We start from the raw sequence: 21,432 nt of genomic DNA on the forward strand, positions 1-21,432 counted from the left end.
AAAAAAAAAAAAACAGCAGCAACAACAAAACCCCCAACATTACCAGCATCTTTCTTCAAAATTCTCTGTGGCCTCATCCCACTCTCTTCCTCATAATCCCCCCAGAAGTACCTACTGCCTTAGTTTTGGATTTCTCCCTTACTGTTCCATTGCTTTTCTATATATATAACTGTTTACTTTGGCCTGTTTTTGAACTTTATATTAAACTTTACTGTGTGCCTACTTCTGCGACTTGCCTTTCAGCTCAACATTTTTTGGTCAGAGTCATCCATGTAGATGCAGGGAGCTATGGGTCATTCTTTTTCACTGCTATATAGTATTGCGACTTACAAAGTACATATCGTGGGCCCCTTCAGATCCTCTCAGCCTCCCCTTCTCAGGCTATCTTCCTTGGCCACTTGTTCCATCCTGACCATTACTTGATGACCAATTTCTGTGTGGGCTCTGACCAACTGGCCTGCGACTGAGGCTTCTGTGTGGCAGAGGTGTGCAACACTGAGGGACCTCCCAGGTGCTCACATGTGGGTAATCCTGAGGTAGAAGGGAGTTTATACCCTGTGGGGCAGACCTTTGACCAGGAGCCAGTAGATAATTTTTCTCCCTTCTTCCTCCCCTTAGAACTGTCCTAAGGTGCCATTGCAAATATGGCCTCTCCTCGGTACCCTCACATTGACTAAACCTCTGTCCCTGGCTCACTCCCCCTTTTCCTCACTCTTGCTTCCCTGGGACTGTACTCACAATAAATCAGTACTGCACAAATTTTTGATTGAGACTCTGCTTTCTGAGGAAGCCAAGAAAGACATATTCTGCAATTTGTCTGCTCTGCTGTTAATGAAGATTTGAGTTGTTTCAAGTTTTCGGAGACTGCAGAGACTATGGCTAGAGCTAACATCCTTGTTCATGCTTCCTGGTGCACTTGTGTCTGTTTCTCTAGAATGTTCCTAGCAGTGGAACTGCTGGATCATAAGTTACATACACCTTCAGCTTTACCAAATATTGCCCAATTAGTTCTCAAAGTGCCTGCTTATCTTTCAAGTTTATTTCACCTCTACCCGCCCCTTGAGCTCCCTACATTCGGATTATAGGGGCCTTCTTTCAGTTCCCTTAGCACACGTGCTCCCCCATACCAAGGCCTTCGCAGCTGCAATTTTTTCTGCTGAGAACACTTCCCCCAAACCCAGCCTGGCTAAGACCTCCTCTTTCCTCAGAGCTCAGCTCTATGCCTCACTCCCCTGGAACAGCTCCCTGACTTACTCCTCAACCCCAGACCAGGTCAACCCCTCCACGCCTGCCCATAGCAGAGATCTCAGAGCCCCATTTACCTCTCCGTGGTGATACACTTATCAGTTGCAATGTTCCATCTCTCTGTGCAACTACTGGTACAAAGTCTGTCAACTCCGCCAAGTTTCACTAGGCTGAAAGCAGTAACTGCCCTGTTTGTTTAAGCTTACCGCCATATCTCCAGCCCCCAACATCTGTGTCTGGCACATAGTAGGTAATTGATTTTACCATTCTAATAGCTGTTCTATGTTCTCACTCATATTCAAGTACAGCATGTAAATTTTCCAGCATGTTTTAACATTAATTATCATCTACTGGTGGCAAGATCATGACAATGTAAACACGATCCCTTTCCTTGAGAAACTCACTGAAAAAGGTCAATAAATATTAATTGAACTCACTGGACCTTGACATATTTTAAGCGCTTAGCAACTGTTTGACTCAGAAGTCACCTCTAGTCTGAGTATTACTATTACTATAATGAGTAATGATAGTCATTGCTTACTGAGCCCTTACTATGTACTAGGCACTCTACTAAGTGCTTTACGTTTACCATCTCCTCCTATCCTCACACTGTCCCAGGGAGGTACTATTATTACCTCCATTTTACAGCAGCAGCAGAAAGGTGAAGTCACTTGCTCCAGGTTGCACAGCTTGTAAATGGTGCAGACGGGATTTCTCAGCCAGAGCTCCTAACCTCATATCCTGATGCTAAATTTCCCCTGCCCCAGTTACACTGCTTTCAATTAGATTCCAGAGATTGAGTTCTTAATCACAATGGTAAATCAATGATATTTACCATTATTTGGCACTTATCAAATACTAATCACTTTACATTCATCCATTCATTTATTCAACAAATATGTACTGAGAACCTACCATGTGCCAAACTCTGTTGAGGGGCTAGGGGTACAGAGGTGGACAAAACAGAATAAAATCCCTGCTTTCAGGATCTGACATCCTTGTGGGAGGAGAAAAAAATAAACAAAACAAATAAGTAAAATATATAATATAATAGATGGTGATCAGTGAAAATGAAAGCAGAAAAGGGAAATATGGAGAGTGATGACTGGGGTTTCAGTGATCTCATTTCATCCTCCCAACAATCTGTCTTTTTTTCCCTTGGTACAAATAATAATGAGATTCAGAGAGGTGAAGTCACTTCCCCACAGGCACACAGCTCATAGGCTGAGAAGTCAGGACTCTGGAAGGACTGAGGACCCCATCCTGCCAATCACTCTTTGCTGTGTGCCTAGCCTACGGAGTGCCTAGAGTTGTGGTGAAGACAAAAGGAGCATCAAACTTCTTTCCAAGAGCTTAACATCTGGCAGGGAGGTAAGTTGACCCAGATGAGCAGAGGACTCACAAAGCTGTACTGATGTGTTAGTGTAGTGCCCAGGGCAGACATTACGCGTGATCGCCTGTGGGAGATGCGGATGCTGAGGCTGGAGTCAAGGCTCAGGCTGACGAATCGATTGCAGAGATCAGGAGCATGCCGCCTAGGTCGTTCTGGGACCGTTGGTCACTCCGAGGCCCACCAGTCCCTGCCCTGCCCCCACAGCCCGCGCTGCACCCCGCCCCCTTCCACCCTTTGGGTCTCCAGCCTCCAGGCATCAAATAGGGAGACTGAAAGAGGCTGGCGATGGAGCCCCTACCCTGCCTTGGGGAAGCCCCACTCACTTGCAAATAGTGGCCTCCCGTTCCCCCGACTCCGCATCACTAGCTTGAGGGGGCCTCCCAGACAGGGGGGTCTGGGGCGATGACGCGGAGTGCACCTTTGCAGGCCTCTGCCGAGGGCGATGACAGCTGGTCCCCTGCTCCCAGGTGGCCTCAGAAACCGCAGACGCAGTCTACTCCAGCTCCAGAGCCCGGGCTTTGGAGCTAGAAACGTGTAGAGCACCACCTCCCCCAGGCACACCATCTGTCTGTTGCACTTATCAGGGCTTCTTAGAACCTTTGCATCTTCTTCAAAGAGGTACATTTTAAAGTTTGTTTTTCAGGCTGATAATAGACATATTTTGGTGCTTGAGGAATTCATTCAACATTTGTTGAGCATATTTTACAGAGCCAGGCCCTAGGGGCTGAGGATAAGCAGCGAACAAGCCCAAGGTCAGTCTTTCCAGAGACTTTTCCTTTTAATGAGAGAGACAGACATTAGACTATTAACACATGAGTATTTTACTATAATTCTGAGAAGTGTTCTGAATGAGAAAGGGTTTTGTGCTAGGTTTGGACAAACTCACCTGCTCTCAAGGGGTGGTCTTGGAGATTTCTCTCTTGAGGCTGGGAATAAGAACCGTCTTCCTCATTTCAGAACATCCTAGCCTCCCCAGGGCAAAAGGCCTGTCCTCTGCCGTGAATAGTTGCTGCGGAGTGAAGAGGAGGGTTTCCTATAAAGGCCACTCTATGTGTGAATCTAGGAGGCACTCAACAAATAACTGGTGAATTAATGAATATCATTCCAAGGAGGTTTAAAAAGCCACTGACTCCATCTGCAAAGGGTGTTATAATACGGCTAGCCAGGAAAAGAGAAAATCTCAGCACTGTTATTCCTAGATTTCTGGAAGGGTGATGAATTTGGGGACTAGGGGAGGCACAGTTGGGGCGCTGGCCTTCCATTCTACACATGCTCTTAGAGCAGGTGCCGCCCTGTGCTAGGTAGGATACACATCAGTGAATGAGACAGCAGGGTCCCTGCCCTCCCAAGGCTCACAGTCTGGTGAGAGCAGAGGCAACAATGAGAGAATGTGATCAGCATTATGAGGGGGGCAGGAAAGAGAAGATATTTAAGTGATTCCAGGAGGATAAGTAAGAGTTATGGAGAGGAGGGGGGCTGGCGCTGAGGGTGCTCTGGGTGAAGGGATCAGCATATGCAAAGGCCTGGAGGAGAGAAAGCAGGTTTATTCAAAGAACTCAAAACAGTTCAGCCGTTCAGGCTTTGAAGGAGACTGGTTGGGGAGAGAAAGGATGTTGGAGAGAAAAGCAGGGCTGTTCCACCCATCTCAGGCAGCCTTCCCCTTCAGTCTTCCCTTGGGGGAAAACTAAGTTTCCCCAGTCCACAGCTAGTTAGGGTTACGAAGTCCAGGAGGTCAACTTTGTTTTAATGAAGACACACCATTTACCGACCACCCTGTTATAGAACATTGGCTCAGTCAATCCTCATATAACTCTTAGACGTTTGATATTATGACCCCCATTTTACAGATGGGATAACTGAGGCTCAGTTTGGGCACCTTGTCCAATGTCACGTAGCTCACCGTATTTGGGGATTTAGAATGTTCCTTTATGTAAATGCTTCTGTTCTAGCCGTTTCTTTCACATGAGGTAATGCATGTAAAAGCTTTTTTGTATTAGAGCCATGTAAACATAAGGCATGATTATTCGTTTTGCTGGAATTTTGGCTCCATCCAGTCCAGCCTGCAGCATTCAGGGAGCCCAGGAAGGGGCAATAGGGAAAGCCAAAAGGCCCAATGGCCTCTCTTAAAATTCTCCCGTGTCTATTCTGGTTCTCTCTCTGGGGCACCTCCAGATATTATCTTCTGCCAAATAGTTTGCCTCTCAGAAGTTGCAAGATGTGGGAGGTTCAAAAAAAATCAGCAGCCTCAACAGCTACAAAAACCCCTGCAGCAGCCTGAACACAAAGAGTCTGAATTTTGAACAAAGGGCAGGGTGAGACCCGAAAGTAAATGCTGACACGTCCTCTCTCCAGCTGTGAACTGGGCGTCTGAGGGCTGCTGCAAAGGTCATCTGTGTCTACATCTTTGGGCAGGAAATGCAATTCAATCCTCCCGGTGACTGATGGCTCTGCAAGATTCATGGAATAGTCTCCAACACTGGTCTCTGTTCTGACAGCAAAAAAAGTGAAGCCACCTTCTCTCCTCCCCTCTCCTCTTACCAAGGTCAGCTGATTCCCCATTTTAAAAGTTCAAAACTTTTCTCCAAGAAATTTGTCCCCTGGTGTTCCTTTGAGGGGCGAAACTCTGCCTTCTGGGCTGAGATCCAAAGGTGGCACTTGAAGGTCTGGGGACCTTTCTAGGCTCTTCGTCTATCCCTACTTCATCTTTCAAAATAACATTAATATAAGGGCATGATCATCCCTGAAAGGGTTAACTGCCAGCCCTGCTGTCTGGCCCTCGGGGCTTGGCAACCAATGAGAATGTAGCATGATGAAGTAATGCTTGGTTTTTGGTTTCCATTGGCTCACACGCTTGTCGATCAATCCAAAGATGCAAGTTTTGAAAGTATCTTTGAACTTTTATGACTCTCTTCCTGGCGTTAACCCCTTAATTAACTCACCTGTTATTTCCAAGTTTCCTTCCAATCCTCGCACGGGAAGAGGATATTAGAAAATGCAGAACTCTAGATATAAATTGAAGTCTTCCCCACATGACCGAAGCCTGTGTCAGGCTGTTATGTAATTCTGCTCTTTCTTGCCCCAGTACTTCAATCTGCAAGGGACTGAGGAGGGGAAAAAAAAAGGAAGGTCTTCGGAAACTCGAACCACTTTAACAAAAAGAGGTGGTCTCTTGTCCTCCAAAGTATTTTTTTAATTGCAAAAATAATACAAAATATGGCAAAACTCTAGGGTTTGGCAAAGCTAGACAGTGGATACACAAGTCCTTGCTATATTTATTTGTCATGTTTATTTTCTATGCCTTTATGTTTGAAATATTTGATAAATTATAAAGGGCACAATGGTTGTTAAAAATGCAAATAATATGCAAATACAGTCTCTATATAACCCCCTCAAAATTTTCTCCCCTCCTCAGAAGTGATCAGACAATAATTTGCTGCTCCATGCAAGCTTTTTTGGGGCATATCTATACAACATAGTATAGATAGTTTAAACATATATGGTTTAATATAAATGGGATCATAACATACACATTATTCTGTGACCTTTTGTGTTTCTTAAGCAATCTTGAACTTTTCCTGTCTCACAACATTCAGATTTACCTCATCCTTAAATACTATTTTAGAATGAGGCAATTCTACAGACAGTATATGGAAAGATCTCCAAGTTCATATTAAGTGAAAAAAGAAGGGATAGAACAGTGTGTATATTTGTGTGACACAATAAAAGAAAACATACGTCGATGTTTGCAAATGCATAACTGTGTCTGGGAGGATATCCAAGAGACTTGCTGACAAGTTTTCTAGGGATGGCAGTGTGGAAGAGAGAAACTGGGTGGGTGGGAATGGGGGAGAAAGACTTAAAGCGATTTTAAAACAATTTTAAAATTGTGGAATATTTCATCAATACGATAGAATTTATTAAATATTTAAGTACACTTTAAAGAATTGCACTCAGGTGCCCACCATCTAGATCCAGAAACAGAAAATTACCTGTACCTCTCGCTGTGCACCTTCCCTGCCCCAGAGCCGAGTCTTTTCTTGTATTTTGTGTTAATCACTCTTGTTTTTATTTACCATTTATGTATCTATACCTAAACAATATTTATTTGATTTAGATTTGCCTGATTTTGAACCTTAAAAGCTCAAAAAAGATGACTCAAATGAAATTCATGTTTGAGTGGGTAACATGTACATAGTACAGAATTTAAAAGGCACCACAGCATACAAAATAAAATTAAGTTTATAAGGTCCCAAATCAGGCAACACAAATGCACACATGTGGTAAGAATTTCACCCCGTCCCAAAGAATAGATTTTCTTCTCTTATCTCCATTTTTTTTTTTTTTGTATTTCTTTCCAAAGAAAGAAAATTCTGTGTATACAGAAGAATATAGTAGACATAGATATATCCCCTTTGGTTTACATAAGTGGACATCATTCCACACCAGTATATATAGAGCTATCTTATTCTTTTTAGTGATTTGATAATAGCATTTCATTGGGCAGACAAATTGTCCAAGAATTATTTAATCAGTTTCCCAAGTTTTAGATTGATTTTCAATCTTTCTCTATTGCAAATTGAGCTACAATGGATTGCATCTTTGTGTTTGAGTTGATCAGTAGGATGGATATATGTCAGGAAATGGTTATCCATTTCTAAGACTTTCTGCTCTATCACCAATGATCTGTCCTTGAGAAGTTTATTTGTCAGATATGGGCAGGTGGGAGAATCTATACCCAACGGGCATCCCCAGGTGCCTACAGTGCTGTGCTCTTGGCAGGTACTCAGAGTGTGCGGTTTAAGGGCTAACAGTTCAGATGCTCGCATGTACCAGATAGCCCCTTCTAGGAAGCCTTTGCAGATATCCCTGGCCCTCTTCCCCCACCTCATCATTCCAATACTCTATTTTCTCTGGGACTCTTCCTTCATTCCACAAATGTTTCCAGAAGGTTGATGATGGGGACTCAGTGCCAAATCAGACTGTGAGGTATGTATAGCCTGGCAGGTGAGTTAAGACAAATTCTGGAAAACAATCTAAGGTTGTGCTGTCCAATAAGAGACACATTAGCTACACATAGCTATTTAAATTTTATTAAAATTAAATATAATTTAACATTCAGTTCCTTAATCCCACTACCCACATTTCAGTTGCTCAATAGGCACATGTGTGTAGGGGCTACTACTGTACTGGAGAGTGAAGACATAGAACATTTCCATCACGTTCTGTGGGACAGCCCTGCAGGTAGGCATAGTGGTCAAGCCTGCAGGCTCTAGATTCCTACAAGCCCTGGGTTCAAATCCTGTCTTTGTCATTTCACAGCTGTAAAATTTGGGCAAGTAACTTGACCTCTCTTTGAGCCTCAGCTATGAAAGTGGGGAATTACAGACCCTCTCGCATAGTACTTTGACGAGGATTCAGAGAGATAGCAAATGTGAGTGGCTTTGCTCAAAGACATGGTAAGGTCTCAAAAATCAGGAGCTATTATAATTATATGTGAATCACACAACAGCTTCAGTTTCTAACAGTTCGAAAAGGATTCTGGATTCTGAGGGTTCCTTCCAGAATCAGCCCTTCCTAACTCCCTTGGGAAGCCGTCTGTCCACTCCCTGCCCAGCCTGGAGTACGTATACAGTCGGAGCTGGTTCTTGTATCCTCTAGGTCTTAGAGCACAGAGCTGCTCAGTCAACCTTTGATGAATTAAGAAATGAATGAATGGGGCCAACACAGCCAGGATTTGACTGGGCCCTTTGTAAGAATGAGGAGGAGGGTCCAGGAAGTCATTATTATTATACTTCAAATACAACTGGCCTGGTCTTTTTTTCCTGCAAGAAAAAATACCTGTCTTGGAGAAGCACCTTAAGCTTCCCTCCTCTCTCTCATCTACGTCCACTCCTCTGGGACAATTAGCCACCACTGGGAGCTCAAGGGTCTTGGCCCTTCCCCCTTTGGCCCAAAATAACCTCCACCCCCACTTTGAGCAAATGCCTGAAATTCTTTCAACAGGAGGACAAAGCCTTTCATCTGCCAATTACTGATAAAGGGAAAATGCAAATATCGCTGAGGAAGGTGATCCATCAAGGGCCCAACATTTATTGAGTGACCACTTAGGACCAGGCGGCAGGGTAGGCATTCTGGGGGAGTCAAGGGGGAATAAACCCCTGGCTGGCCCATTCTTCTCCCTGGTCTGTGGTTTCCTCCCGGTTTGTAAAGGGAGGGATTAAATTAGGTGACTACTCAACCCCTTCCCACTCTGACAGGCCAGGAACTCCCCATCGGGGTGATATATGGACTTAACTGTTTTTACACTAAGGTGCCTGCCATTGGATTTTTTCCTGACACCAGGTTTTGGGGACACCATGAGGCCACATGGGGAAAAAGAAGGGTCTCTGGGAGGAAAGGAGAATTAAGACCAAGCGTGCTATTTCACAGTTTTGCTTTATTCCACTTGACTCATTTTTCAAGATGCTCCAGCCCACAGGCCCTCCTTTGAACATGTTCATTTCAATATGTGGGAGCAGTGAAGATGGTCAATATCCAAAAAGCATGTGATGCCAGAAGCAGGCTCCAGTTTGAGCCCTAGCAACCCCACTTACAAGCTGTGTGATCTTGAGTGAGTGGCTTTGCCTTTCTGAGTCCCAGTTTCCTCATTTGCAAAATGAGTAATAACAAGACTATTTCCCTTAAAGGGTTCTTGTGAGAAAGAGAGAAGCAAGTAAAATGGTCCCTGGCTCTTGACAGAGGCTGAAGGCAAAACCATTCTCACTTCCACTGAGCCAATGCGGGCAATTTCAGTTTGGAAACAAAATTTTGATGTTTGCCTGCCTCATCCCTAGTTAAAAATTTTTCACAGCTAGTGGACTTGGATTAAAACAAACTTCAAAGAGTAGTCGTTGGGGGGGTGGTGGTGGAAAAGAATACAGAAAGACAGGACAGGAAACTTGAAGGTAAGTTAGGGGGAAGCTGTCTCTTAGGGTGACCAACATGGAGCTGATGTTTCACATCCGATCTCTGATGGGGAAGCCACTTCCTCCCCACATATCTGATCGCTGTGTTGATATGGGGACTATATGAGGGCAGAGCAATCATCCAGATTCATAACTTCTCCGGGCCTCAGTTTCCCCATCTGCAAAATGACCTGCTCCAACTATCCCACAGGGTTAATGGCAGAAATAAAATTACAAGTATAGGAATTATTTTGGCAAAGTCTACTTTGAGCATCTACCATTATCCTTTATATAGCCCTGCTGCCATGTCATCTCATCATGATCTTAACCCCCAAGATCAGGCCTACTTGGGCTGGAGGCATGTTTAAGGCCAGCTTTTCTCACAACCAAAGTCGACTTGGCTGTTGTTCAGGATGGTATTACAGGACAAGCCGTTTAGGATTCCAGTTTTGGGGTGGTCACAGCGAGCTAGATATGTGGACATGGAAGCACACCCAGATCTAATGATACTTCATATATGTATAGAAGGTGCCGATACCTGCGCCAGGAAGCTCTATAGGATTAACCAAGGGCGCCCAAAGTTCCCCATGCCCCATCCCAGAGCGCCTTGCACCTTTCCACCGACGTTTCTCCTATAAACGGCCAATAGGGGCTTACCCTTCGCCTGTTTGCCAGCTGCGTTAGGAGGCGCCAGATCCGATTCTCTCGGTATTTCACTCCTGAGCATCTATTTCCTCCTCTTGGCGAGCGCAAGGACCTTTAAAAAATGTCCAATTTCTGTTCCAGGGCTCGTCGCCTAGTAAAGGACTCCACAGACGCGGGCAGAATGAATGAATGAAAGGCAACGTCTTCCGGTCAGCTTGGGTCTGAAAAGGCTCTGGTCTGGCTATATTTCCTGTACCTGTGTGTGTGTTGTGTGGGTCCATATCTTTGAGTCCCGAAGTTTAAAAGCCATGCAGTCCGTACAGGTATGGAGCTGCGCTAATTTCTTCCTGAATCCCCAAATGCCTTCTCCAATGGCAGGTTCGCATATGGGGGTCTGGAGAGGATCGCCCCCAGCCCCCCCCAAAAGACATGCAGTAGAAAAGCAAAAAAAAAAAAAAAAGGAATTATATATACAAAATGTTTTGCATTTGGGACGGCCACGTAGGTAATGGGGTGGGGTGGATGAAGGAAGAGGAAGCCGGGTAGCCCGTGGGGGCCTGGGGCAAATGGGGGCAGGGATTAAGGTGGGGGGTCGTTTTTGGGGGTGCCAGGCCCCGGGGGCTTTCACGCCAGCAAGCTCGGCTTGCATTTCCGCGCCTCCCGCTGAGGCCAGCCGTGCAAATCTGCACCTCCCTCCTCAACCCCTCCTCCTTCCCTCCCTCCCTGCCCCGCCATCTCCGGGATGCGCCCGCCGCCTGCAACTCAGCCCTCCAAAAGTCAGCTCTGCACACAACTCCCGGGCGGCGGCGGCGCCTGCGTGCAGAGGCGCACTCGTGACCCAACAACAAAACAGCGATGCCAGGGCGCTAACGGCGCCCGGTGCCTCCCGGGCGCCCTCCCCGCCCCACACCTCTTCGGGCCGCCGCCCCCGCCCCCCCCATCCCGGGCTGAGTGCCCCCCCCACCTAGCCGGGCCGCGGGCTCAGAGCGCGATCGGCAACAATGTTTACGTTCCGGGGATTATGACGTCGACGCCTCCCCCCCCACAACTGCTGAAAATGGTTTCCTAGGACTTTGCAAACGGATCTGCTTAAGTGTTGGTGCAAAACTTTGTAGATCTCGGCTCTGGCTTGCTTTATTTATTTATTTTTGGTTTGTTTTCTTTGGTCTTCTCTCCTTCCCCCCTCCGCCAAAATGCAGGGGGCAGGAGTGTTGACAATTAATTGGTGAACTCTCCTAAAAAAATGGAGGCAGAGAAAGACTCTGGAAGAAGATTGGTGTGTAGCTTTTTTTTTTTTTTTCCAAATCTGTATCTGGTATATGATAGATCTATTTTTTTTGTTGTTGTTTCTTGCTGCCTTTTCTTTTCTTCTCTGTATCTTGCAAGAGGACCGGAAAAAAATATAATAAATTGCATGCAAAAGGAAGCAAGCAGCTTACTCCTCCAGTCCCTTGTGAGGCTCAGAGTCTCAGACACTTAAGTGGGGAGGTAGTAGCGGAGAAAGGCGTGGGGGGTGCTGAGTGGGCTCGGGGTTCGCCCGGAATCTGGGGGGCTGCGGGGCCGGGCGCTGGGCGGTGGAGGGAGGAGGCAGGGGATGCGGGGAGTGGTGGGGGAGTCTCCTTAGGAAGTGAGTGTGCGCGCGCGCTTGTGGGGAGATGAGGCAGCTGCTGGTGCGTTTTGGGGGTCTCCGATGGGAGCTTTGTGGCGGGCTGTCTGCCTCTCTCCCTCCAGAGCCCTGACCCCCCCCACCCCTCTTCTTCTCGCACTGGCGGGCGGTCGGCGGGGGCGGCTGGGGTCTCAGCCCTTCCATTTCAGCTTTCCAGCTTCCCCGGTAGCTCGGGGGCGGCTCCAGTCTTAGAAATGCCGCCGGCCCCGGGTTCCGGCTTCCCGGCTCTGCCGCCGCCGCCGCCAGGGCTGCTGTTAGCGCCGCCGGGCGCTGCGGCGGCTCCTCTCGGGGCCTACAAACGCCCCGCCAGCCCGTGCGCGGAGCCCCCTTCGCTGGTTACATAACCAGGCTCCCGGCCGAGTGGGCAAAACTCAACACCTCTTGGGGGTGGGGGGCAAGAGAGAGCGCCCCAGATGTCCCTTGCATGGCCTCCAAAGCTGTAGGAGAGGAGTGCCCTGTATAGGGCGCAGCCAGATCCTGGGGGTGCGGGCCCCTCTCGTTATCCTGATTTTCAGCGTCTTTGGCATTTGCGCAAAGTTCGTCGGGTCGCAATGGTGGGGTGCAGGGGGCGCACGGCTCCTGCACCTGTTCGAGCTGGGCCCAGGGTGAGAGGCGACCCCCAGTTCCCACAATAATGTCCCGGGCTCTCTGGTTTGGGTCCTCGCAGCGCCCGATTGACCGCCAGAGATACGACGAGAACGAGGACTTGTCGGACGTGGAGGAAATCGTCAGCGTCCGCGGCTTCAGCCTGGAGGAGAAGCTGCGCAGCCAGCTGTACCAGGGGGACTTCGTGCACGCCATGGAGGGCAAAGGTGAGGCACCCCCTCCTCGGGCCGCCCTCCGTGCCGCGGGCCGAGCGCACGTGGGGAGGGAGCTGCCGGTAGCTGGGTTCGTATTTCGCGCCCGCGTCCCCCATTCCAGGGGATCCGGTGACGAAACGAGGCCGAGCACTGGGGGGGTGGGGTGGGGTGGCGAGGGAGGAGGGCAGGCGGGAACCGGGGCCGGGCGTGGGCCTAGGCCGGGTCTGCGCCCACCACCAGCCTCAGGGTGGGCAGAGCCAGGGGGCAGGGGGACAGAGGGACCTGAGGACAGATGAGCGGATGGAGGGAGGCCGGTGCGCCGCATTCTACCCCTCCCGGAGCCGGCCCAGCTCCTTGCGCTGCATGAGGTGCCCTCGCCTAGCTGGAGAGGGGCTGGGGCGCCCCTGGGGCATTGGGGTGAGGTCTCCCCCAGGCCCGAAGCCTCCCAAACTCCGTGTCATTTTGGGCCCTGCCATTTACGAGCTGGCGCTGGGGACGCCCGGAGTCACTGAGTGACGCCTCCTCAGGCCTGGGGTCTGCTGAACCCCGTCACCTCACCGGGCTCGGCCAGATTGGAGCAGGGGCTGGGTGAGCTCCCAGTTGTTGGCCGGAGCCCCCACTTAAGCCTGAGGCCTCTAGCCTGGAAGCCCTGACAGTCTGAAGTAGGCACTGAGGGTAAGGGCACTGTCCCGCTCAGGCTTAAGGCTGAGATCCCTGTCCCTTGGTAGTTTGAAGGGAAGACTTGGAGCACCCCTCTGGGAAACAATCTCTTACCAGGCCTGAGGCCTTGAGAGTACTGTCCCTCTTGTGGGCCCTGCCAGTTTAGAGCAGAAGTTGGGGAAGCCTCTTCAGTTTTGGGGTGCCACCCCAGCCTGACACCTTCGGGATCTGAACTGCTCCCTGACCTTGGTACTAGGAAGGTGTCTGGGAGTGTTCTCCAGATGTTGGGGTGATGCTCTGGCTTGGATCTGAGGCCTCCAGAAGCCCTGGGAGGCCCCTGGTCCGCCTGTGGGGTTGGGGGTCAGGAGATGCCCCTGCCTACCTCGGCATCTCCTTATGCCCTCCTTGGCTTTGTAAGTTCATTTTTTCCCCTTCAGATATTCGAGTTTCCTTTATGTTACTCTTTTTCCATTTTGTTTATCCCCTATTCCCCTTGGAAAACCCTTCTATCCCTCAGTGAGCTGATAACGGGGCAGTGCCTCCCGCCTCCAGGTTCCGGTTGAGTGGTGGGGCCTGTGGAGTTAGCCCTAGAAGAGACCGTCCTGGCTTTGCATTTTTGAAGTTTCTCTTTTGTGCCCATTGCTTCCTGGGGCGCTGGCTTCCGTGCTAGGGGGTGGTTGTAGGGGGAGGGAAGAAGAAATTTCTTCTAGCCTGCCAGGTCTTAAGAGCATTGCACACCGTGGCGGACGGTCCAGGGGGCTACTGCATTTAAATTTCCTTAGCACAAATAGGATTTTAATTCCTTTCCCTTCTTTCCCATTTTTACGCGGATCCTATGAGAAAACAATATGCAAACTCTTCCTGGTCATTTGTGAGGAATTCTCTGCCCAGGATCTCAGAGCAGTTTCTCAGGCTCCTTTGAGGAAGTAGAAGCTGACCCAGGGGGTGGGCTTTGGGTGTGTGTGTATGGGGGGGTTCCAGCAAGGGAGATTCCTTAAATCTGCTGTCCAGGCTCCTTTCAAAGGAGAGGGCCCTAGGATTTTGGCAGTTAATTCAGATCTGGCCCCAAAACTTGAGGGAGGAGCTGAGAAACAGAAGGAGCCCTTAGCCTGGATTCAAAATAGAAGCTTCTTAAACTTCTCTGCCTTTAAATCCTTAGGAATCCCCATTCACTGTGAGCCCCTGGGGATCTGAGCTGCTGAGGTCAGGGCTTTCCCCAGCTCTGGTTTTGTTCTCTCCCTCTCCTCTGAGCCGAGTTGTGTTGGCCTCCCCCCTGTCAAGCTGCCCTGGTGAACTGTTTCCCCACGGCAGGGGCTTCAGTGGCCTGAGATCTCTTCTATCTCCCTTCCGACCAGCTGGGGAGGGCTTGTGCCTCTGTGGATTGCTTCAGTTACCTGAGGATTTGGGGATGTGCAGGTTTATCTCAGCCTCCCTCACCTCCATATTTAGGGATATGGTTAGGTCAGATCCCCTGCTTTTGGAACTCGAGGATAGAAACCAAGGCCTCCTTCATTCTCCAGGGCTTTCAGTAAGGATTTTGGGGTTGACACTAGACAAACCTCAGACACAAAACCACGCTGTGAATTCTCTTTGGGTCTCATCCTGCCCTCCTTGCACAGCCCTCACCTGGGAGCATCCCTCTTGGTTATCCAGTTGAAGCAAGTCTTGCGATGGCTACAGCAGAATTTCACTATTAAGACAACAAAGCTGTGCCCAGTTCCCTAGTTATTTTGGCACCAAATACACAGTTTCCAGGGAAACCGGCTTTTCCCCCCTCCCCTTCACTATGCAGGATATTACAATAAGATCTTCCCTGATGCTCGGCTACAATGAGAACCCTCCTCCCAGCCTCCTCTCTGGGGCTTCAGATCCTCCCAGGTGGCATTCTTCAATTTTGCAGTCCCTTTACTTTCTGAGCTCAGCTTGGGATGCATTTCTCTGTTTGTTCCTCTTTCTCAGCGATAGCTGGGGCTCTTTCTGTGTGGGACTCTTTCAAGAGTCTCCCTCCCCAACCCTCTCGGCCTTGGGCTGTTCATTGACAAGTTCTGACCCGTGGGGCATGCAGAGAATGACTGAGTAGGCAGAGGAGCTGATAGCTGGCATGGCTTCTCTTGGGCTTTGCCTAATCCATTTTCCTGTCATTTTCTAGGGAGGTTGGCCCTAGGGCTGGTGCCTGCATCTAGTATAACCCTTGCCCCTTCTTCCATCATTTTTCTTCCCCTAACCAATTGATCGTGCTGCCTTTGCCCCTTCATGACTTAACCAACTTGTTTTCATTCCAACATCCAAACAGATTTCAACTACGAGTACGTGCAGAGAGAAGCTCTCAGGGTTCCTCTGATATTTCGAGAAAAGGATGGACTGGGAATTAAGTAAGTTGCTGAAACTAATTGCTTCTTTCCCTGTCTCCCTCCCTAACACAGTTTATACCTTGGGATGGATTTCCTCCACCCTTTTTCCCACCTCTCATGGCTGAGAAGGGTCTTTCTTCATTATCTGGGGATAGTATCTCCTTGTTCAAGGCACGACAAAGGGGAAAACTCTCCAAAAATTGGTCTTTTTCAGAGAATTTGGGCAGAGAGGACATAAGGTACTTAAACAGTGCTGACTTTTTTCCCTGACCCACCCCAGTTAACGTGCAGTGACTTCCTAAAGAGAATTGTGCTGCTCTCCCCAAATCAGGAAACTGAGGCAAGGCCTGAGCTGCAAAGGGATTGGCCAGCCTCTAAACCAAGACTCCCCCATGTGGGAAATTGGTCCTTTTCCGGGGAGGGTGCATTTTCTAGGATGCTAGCCCCATGTCTCCCCTTGCGCTGCCTGCCCTAGCACCTGCCTCCCCACTACATCTTGTTCCGTTTACATTCTCCTAGGGATCTGTCAGAACTCCAGGTGGGGGAGAGATCCAGGAGGCAGGCTGGCAGTCTGGAAGAACAGGTTTCCACCCCTTGGGCAGGGGTGGGAAGGAGGCTGAGGGTGTCATCCTGGTCTGCCTCCCTCTCCAGCATCTACTGCCAGACTTGCTCAAGAGTCTCATTCCTACGAATAGCAATTAAACCTTTGGCATCATTGTTAATTAACAGTGAATGTCACTACAGTCATAGCCAGTGTTATCAAATCCTTGGAATTGGTATGATGTGTGTCTTTTTTTCCTTCTGAACTTAAAGGGGTCCCTCCCACTTTTCATACAACTCTTTATGGAGAGTATTTTCTAGAAGAAGAGACACAGAGAAGGCCGCCCACCCTAAAAGAAAGCAGGGTTTGAATGCCCAGCTCTGGCACTTACCCTTGACACCACACTTCAGTCTTGCCCGGAAAAGTGGGGTGGACGTTGGATGTCCCATCCTCTTTTCTGTAGCAGTGCTGGGTTCAGGTGTCGGGGAGAGTGAGGGGGTTTGGTTTGCCTATTGGGGTGAGGAAGGGGCTCAGTGGTTTGGAGGTGACCCTCCTTTGAAGCACCAATGGGTCTACCACCCTCCCTCGGGGTTATCTCATTTTGGGTTCCCAAACTGAGAGCAAGGGAACCCGCTTGGAAAAATGGCCTCCTCCTGCCCCCAGAGTTGGGTCTACTCTACACTACTTTCTGGCTTCTCACCAAGTGTCTGTGCTCCACTTTTTCCAGGATGCCTGACCCTGATTTCACAGTCCGAGATGTCAAACTCCTGGTGGGTAAGTTGCTTGCTGTGTGTGTGCCTCAGAAATGCTGAAGTAGGGAGGAGGAGAAGGGGAAGGAGGCCTTCACCACCTGCCTGGTTAGATCTTTAACTGCCTCTGAAAAGAAAGTCCCTATGGGAGGAGGCAGGAGCAGGTGTGAGCTGCAACCGTCTCATTCTACAGAACAGGTCAGATTGCAAAGTCATAAGAAGCTGTGACAGAAGGTGTTTGCCAGTGCAGTTTTACGAGGCCGATTTGGACCCTAGCCTCCAGCTTGGGTGTCAGCAACGCGATCTCAGATCTCTCCTTTGCGTTTGTTTGTGGGTTGCTGTGTAAACGCTGCGTGCTTTGTGACCCCTAAAAGACTTTTAGACATTCTTCCTGCTTCCTCAGGGTTCTAGACAGGTCTAGGGCGGGGCTTGCCCCTGAGCGCCCAGCAAATGTTTATTAACTCTCTGAGCACCTGCAGAGTGTGGCTGAGCCCTTCACGCTCCGGACTCCTGACCAGATAGCAGGCAGCATTTCAGATTTTACAGGAAGGTGTTGAGTATATTCATTCTTTCCAGAAGTGTTTCTCAAGTAGCTCCTACATGGCAGGCAAGTTCAGAGCTGTGAACATGGTAGACAAGACCCCTGCCTTCTTGCTGGGAGTGACAGACAACAAAGAAGTAAAGAGGTTTTTTGTGTTTTTTTTTGTTTTTGTTTTTGTTTTTGGTGAGGAAGATTGGCCCTCAGCTAACATCTGTTGCCAATCTTCCTCTTTTTGCTTGAGGAGGATTGTCCCTGAGCTAACATCTGTGCCAGTCTTCCTCTATTTTGTATGTGGGAGGCTGCCACAGCATGGCTTGATGAGCGGTGTGTAGGTCCGTGCCCAGGACCTGAACCCTCAAACCCTGGGCCACCAAAGCAGAGCGTGCAAACTTAACCACTATGCCACCAGGCTGGCCCAAGTAAAGAGTTTTTAAAAATATGTATCTTCTTGGAAGGTGACAAGGACTATGAGGAAATAAAGCAGGGTAATAGAATGGAGCTGTATTTAGATGGGGCAGTCAGGGAGGGCCTTGGGGCCTGCTGTGGGAAAGAACATTCCAGATTGAGGGATGAGTCAGGTAAAGGCCAGGAGGTAGGAAAGAAATGGAAGGAGTGAGGCAGAAAGCAGTAAGAGATGGGGGAGGTCACAGAGCCAGGCCTTATAGGCCCTGGTAGGGAATTTAGGTTTGACTCCTAGTGCAATGGGAAGCCACTGGGGAGTTTTCAGGTGGGGTGAGGTGAGTGGCTATGTGATCTGATTATTTTCTTGGAGGGGATTTAAAACACTTTTTTTTTTCCAATTTTATTGAGATAAACGACATACATCACTGTGTAAATTTAAGGTGTACAGAATGATGATTTGATATACATATGTTGTAAAATGATTAAAACTTTTTTTAATTGAGATAAAATTCACATACCATAAAATTTACCACTTAACCATTTTAGAGTGTACAATTCAGTGGTTTTTAGTGTATCCACAATGTTGTGCAACCATCATCACTATCTAGTTCCAGAACATTTCCATCACCCCCAACATAAACCCTGTACCTCCCAATTCCCTTCTCCCTCCATCCCCTAGCAACCCCTGATCTGCTTTTTGCCTCTATGGATTTGTCTATTCTGGACATTTCATAGAAGTGGAATCATATAATATGTGGTCCTTTGTCTCTGGCTTCTTTTACTTAACATGTTTTCAAGGTTCATGCATGTTGTAGCCTGTATCACTACTTCATTCCTTTTTATAGATGAATAGTATCCTATTGTACGAATAGACTATATTTTGTTTATTCATTCATCAGTTGATGAACATTTTGGTTGCTTCTATTTCTTAACTATTAAGAATAATGCTGCTGGGGCTAGCCCCGTGGCCTACTGGTTAAGTTTGGCACACTCTGCCTTGGTGGCTCGGGTTCGGTTCCTGGGCTCAGACCTATACCACTCGTAGACAGCCATACTGTGGTGGCAACCCACGTACAAAATAGAGGAAGGCTGACACAGATGTTAGCTCAGGGTAAATCTTCCTCAAGCAAAAAGAGGAAGATTAGCAACAGATGTTAGCTCAGGGCAAGTCTTCCTCAGCAAACAAAAGAATAATGCTGCTATGACTACTGATGTACAAGTTTTTGTGTGGACATCCATTTTCATTTCTTTTGGGTATATAGCTAGGAGTAGAATTGCTGGGTCATAGGGTAACTATATTTAACCTCCTGAAGAACTTCCAGATTGTTTTCCAAAGCAGCTGTGCCATTTTACATTCCCATTAACAGGGTATGAAGGTTCCAATTTCTCCACATCCTCACCAACACTAGTTATTGTCTGTCTTTTTGACGATAGCTATCCTAGTGGTTGTGAAGTGGTGTGATCTGATTTATGTATTATAAGAGCTGACCCTGGTGGCTGTGTGGAAGATGAAGGCAGCTGGCCAGAGGGTGTGTCGGATGATCCAGTCTGAATGATTGACCCAAAAGTGTGTTAACTCAGAAGGGAGACCAACTGGCTATAAGGAGATGGTGCTGATGATAGATAGAAGAATCTCGGTTAATTGGCAAGGGTTGCTCAGGAGATAGATTTTTTTTAAAGCCGGATTCTGGAAATGCTGAAGGAAGTGAATGTCAGAGCACAAGGGGGCAAACTTTCCAGCAGTGGACAGAAGATGGGACGATGGACCCCATAAATTGAGTTTTGGCACAGGCGACTTGGTCCGGTGCCTCCACCCAGCCCCAGCCTTTGCTGTTGGACAACCTTACTTTGAGGCCCAGCTCACTTGACTGAGTGATTTGGGGCAATCTACTTAACCTGCCTAAGCCTCAGTTTCCTCCTTGCAAAATGGAGCTAATAGCAGAAATCTGCCTCAAGGAAGGATTCCATAAGAGAAAGAAAGAAAAAATGAATGAATGAATAAATGAATGAATGCTTAACGCTATGCTTGATGATGGGTGCTCCATAAATGGTCCCCATTATTATTTATTATAACAGCAGGACATGGATCTGATGAGATTCTCTTTGTGAGCAAGGATTAAAGCCAGATTCTCAAATCTGGGGTTCAGGCAACATCACAATCTTAATAATGTTGCTCTTGGCCCTTCTGAGGAATGTTCAAGCCCTTTGCAGTTTTATTATGCTCTGGTTGTGTCCAGGCTGCCTCTTCTTTCATTGAGCCTCATTCTTCTCGTCTTGGAAGCAAGAGGATCCAATTAGATGGTCCCGACATCCTTGCCAGCTCTTGAAAAGTCTAGGATGGCAAAGAAAGCGGGAATTGTAATACCTGCACCCCATCTCTCTTGGCATTTCCGTGATGATCAAATGGATGGGTGAATATTAAATTGCTTTGTAAAGGTATAGCCTGCTCTGACATTGTGAGGGATGCCTGTAATTGCAGTTCGCATGGGGTATTATGATGCCCATTTTAGTCTCTGAGAGTGCACACAGGCTTCCGGAGAGCAGCAGTAGGGTACGTTTGTCATAGTGACATAAGCAACCAATGTTACTCAAGCTGGCCTAAGCAACACAGAGTTCATTGGCTTACGTAACAGGTTCAGGGTGTGACTTCCAGGCACATCTAGATCTAGATGCTCCAAGATCTCAAGAAGTCGGCTCTTTTCCTTTCTGCTTCCCTCTTTTGCTTCCTTTTTCTGCTTCTTTCTCAGGCTGGCTTCTCCCCATGTGATGCCAAAGATGGGGAGCCAGCAGCTCTAGGCTTCCATCCTACGGGCTCAGGGTCTTCCTTCCCAACCCTCCAGTAATTCCATCAGATGTCTCTGGATTGGCTCTCATAGGCTTAGCACACCTCCCAACTCCGGAGCTGGTGAATGGGGTCTGCCCAGCAGAACCACGTGAACTAGCGTGGGGAAGGAGTGATTCTCCAGTGTTGCTGGGAGACATAAACATGCCCCTACCATAAATGGGAGTTCTGCTTTGGAGGGCAGTGTATGGGGGAGGTTGGACCAGCTTTCCCAGTTAGTGTGGGATCTCAGCCTCTGTCTTCCAGTCTCTTTCCCCCTCCCCGGGCCCTGTATCTTGGGAGGTAACTCTTTGAGAAGGGGACTGGTGCACGGCCAGCTATTCGGGCTACAACTTGGGGCTACAGACTCTATTCTTTAAGTCCTAAAATCAGGCTCTTTCTTTGTCTGCCCACTGGGAAGACAGGTACCTAGCCTCTGTTCCTAGCTCCTTGCCTTTAAAAAAAAGGCACTTTTCATTTCTATGAAATACTGTACACTAAAAATAAAAACTTTTTACTGAAGTATAATATACATATAGAAAAGTGCACATATAGTAAGCATACAGCTCGATTGATTTTTAACAAATTGAACAACCCAGGGTAACTGACACCCCAGAATCAACCCCTCTTGTCCACTTACTATTCAGGTCCAGTTACTACCCTCTACTGTCATC

The 21,432-nt window shown here is 48.1% G+C and overlaps 1 protein-coding gene and 1 long non-coding RNA gene across 4 annotated transcripts in view; one reads left to right on the forward strand and one right to left on the reverse strand.

Moving 5' to 3' along the window:
• Positions 1-2,849: 2,849 nt before the first annotated feature.
• Positions 2,850-10,316, reverse strand: LOC131398155 (uncharacterized). Of its 2 annotated transcripts, XR_009216838.1 has the most exons (4): positions 10,240-10,299; positions 5,578-5,739; positions 3,525-3,647; positions 2,850-3,413 (listed from the first exon to the last, which is right to left on the reverse strand). It is a non-coding gene; the product is annotated as an uncharacterized LOC131398155 (long non-coding RNA). The 2 variants fall into 2 exon arrangements; XR_009216839.1 differs by lacking the exon at positions 5,578-5,739 and having other exon boundaries at positions 10,240-10,316.
• Positions 10,317-10,412: 96 nt separating this feature from the next.
• KDM2B (lysine demethylase 2B) overlaps positions 10,413-21,432 on the forward strand; it is a 121,921-nt gene continuing 110,901 nt past the window's right edge. Inside the window, exons 1-4 of one of the 2 annotated variants that reach the window (XM_058531377.1) lie at positions 10,413-10,550; positions 12,561-12,705; positions 15,647-15,725; positions 16,973-17,019. In XM_058531377.1, coding sequence (XP_058387360.1) covers positions 10,413-10,550; positions 12,561-12,705; positions 15,647-15,725; positions 16,973-17,019 — 409 coding nt within the window. Of the gene's footprint in view, positions 10,551-11,060; positions 11,504-12,560; positions 12,706-15,646; positions 15,726-16,972; positions 17,020-21,432 lie in introns of those variants that run through there. The other variant, XM_058531378.1, reaches the window with a different exon arrangement.

This window comes from Diceros bicornis, chromosome 35 (genome assembly GCF_020826845.1).
Source record: "Diceros bicornis minor isolate mBicDic1 chromosome 35, mDicBic1.mat.cur, whole genome shotgun sequence".
Classification (NCBI taxonomy): domain Eukaryota; kingdom Metazoa; phylum Chordata; class Mammalia; order Perissodactyla; family Rhinocerotidae; genus Diceros; species Diceros bicornis.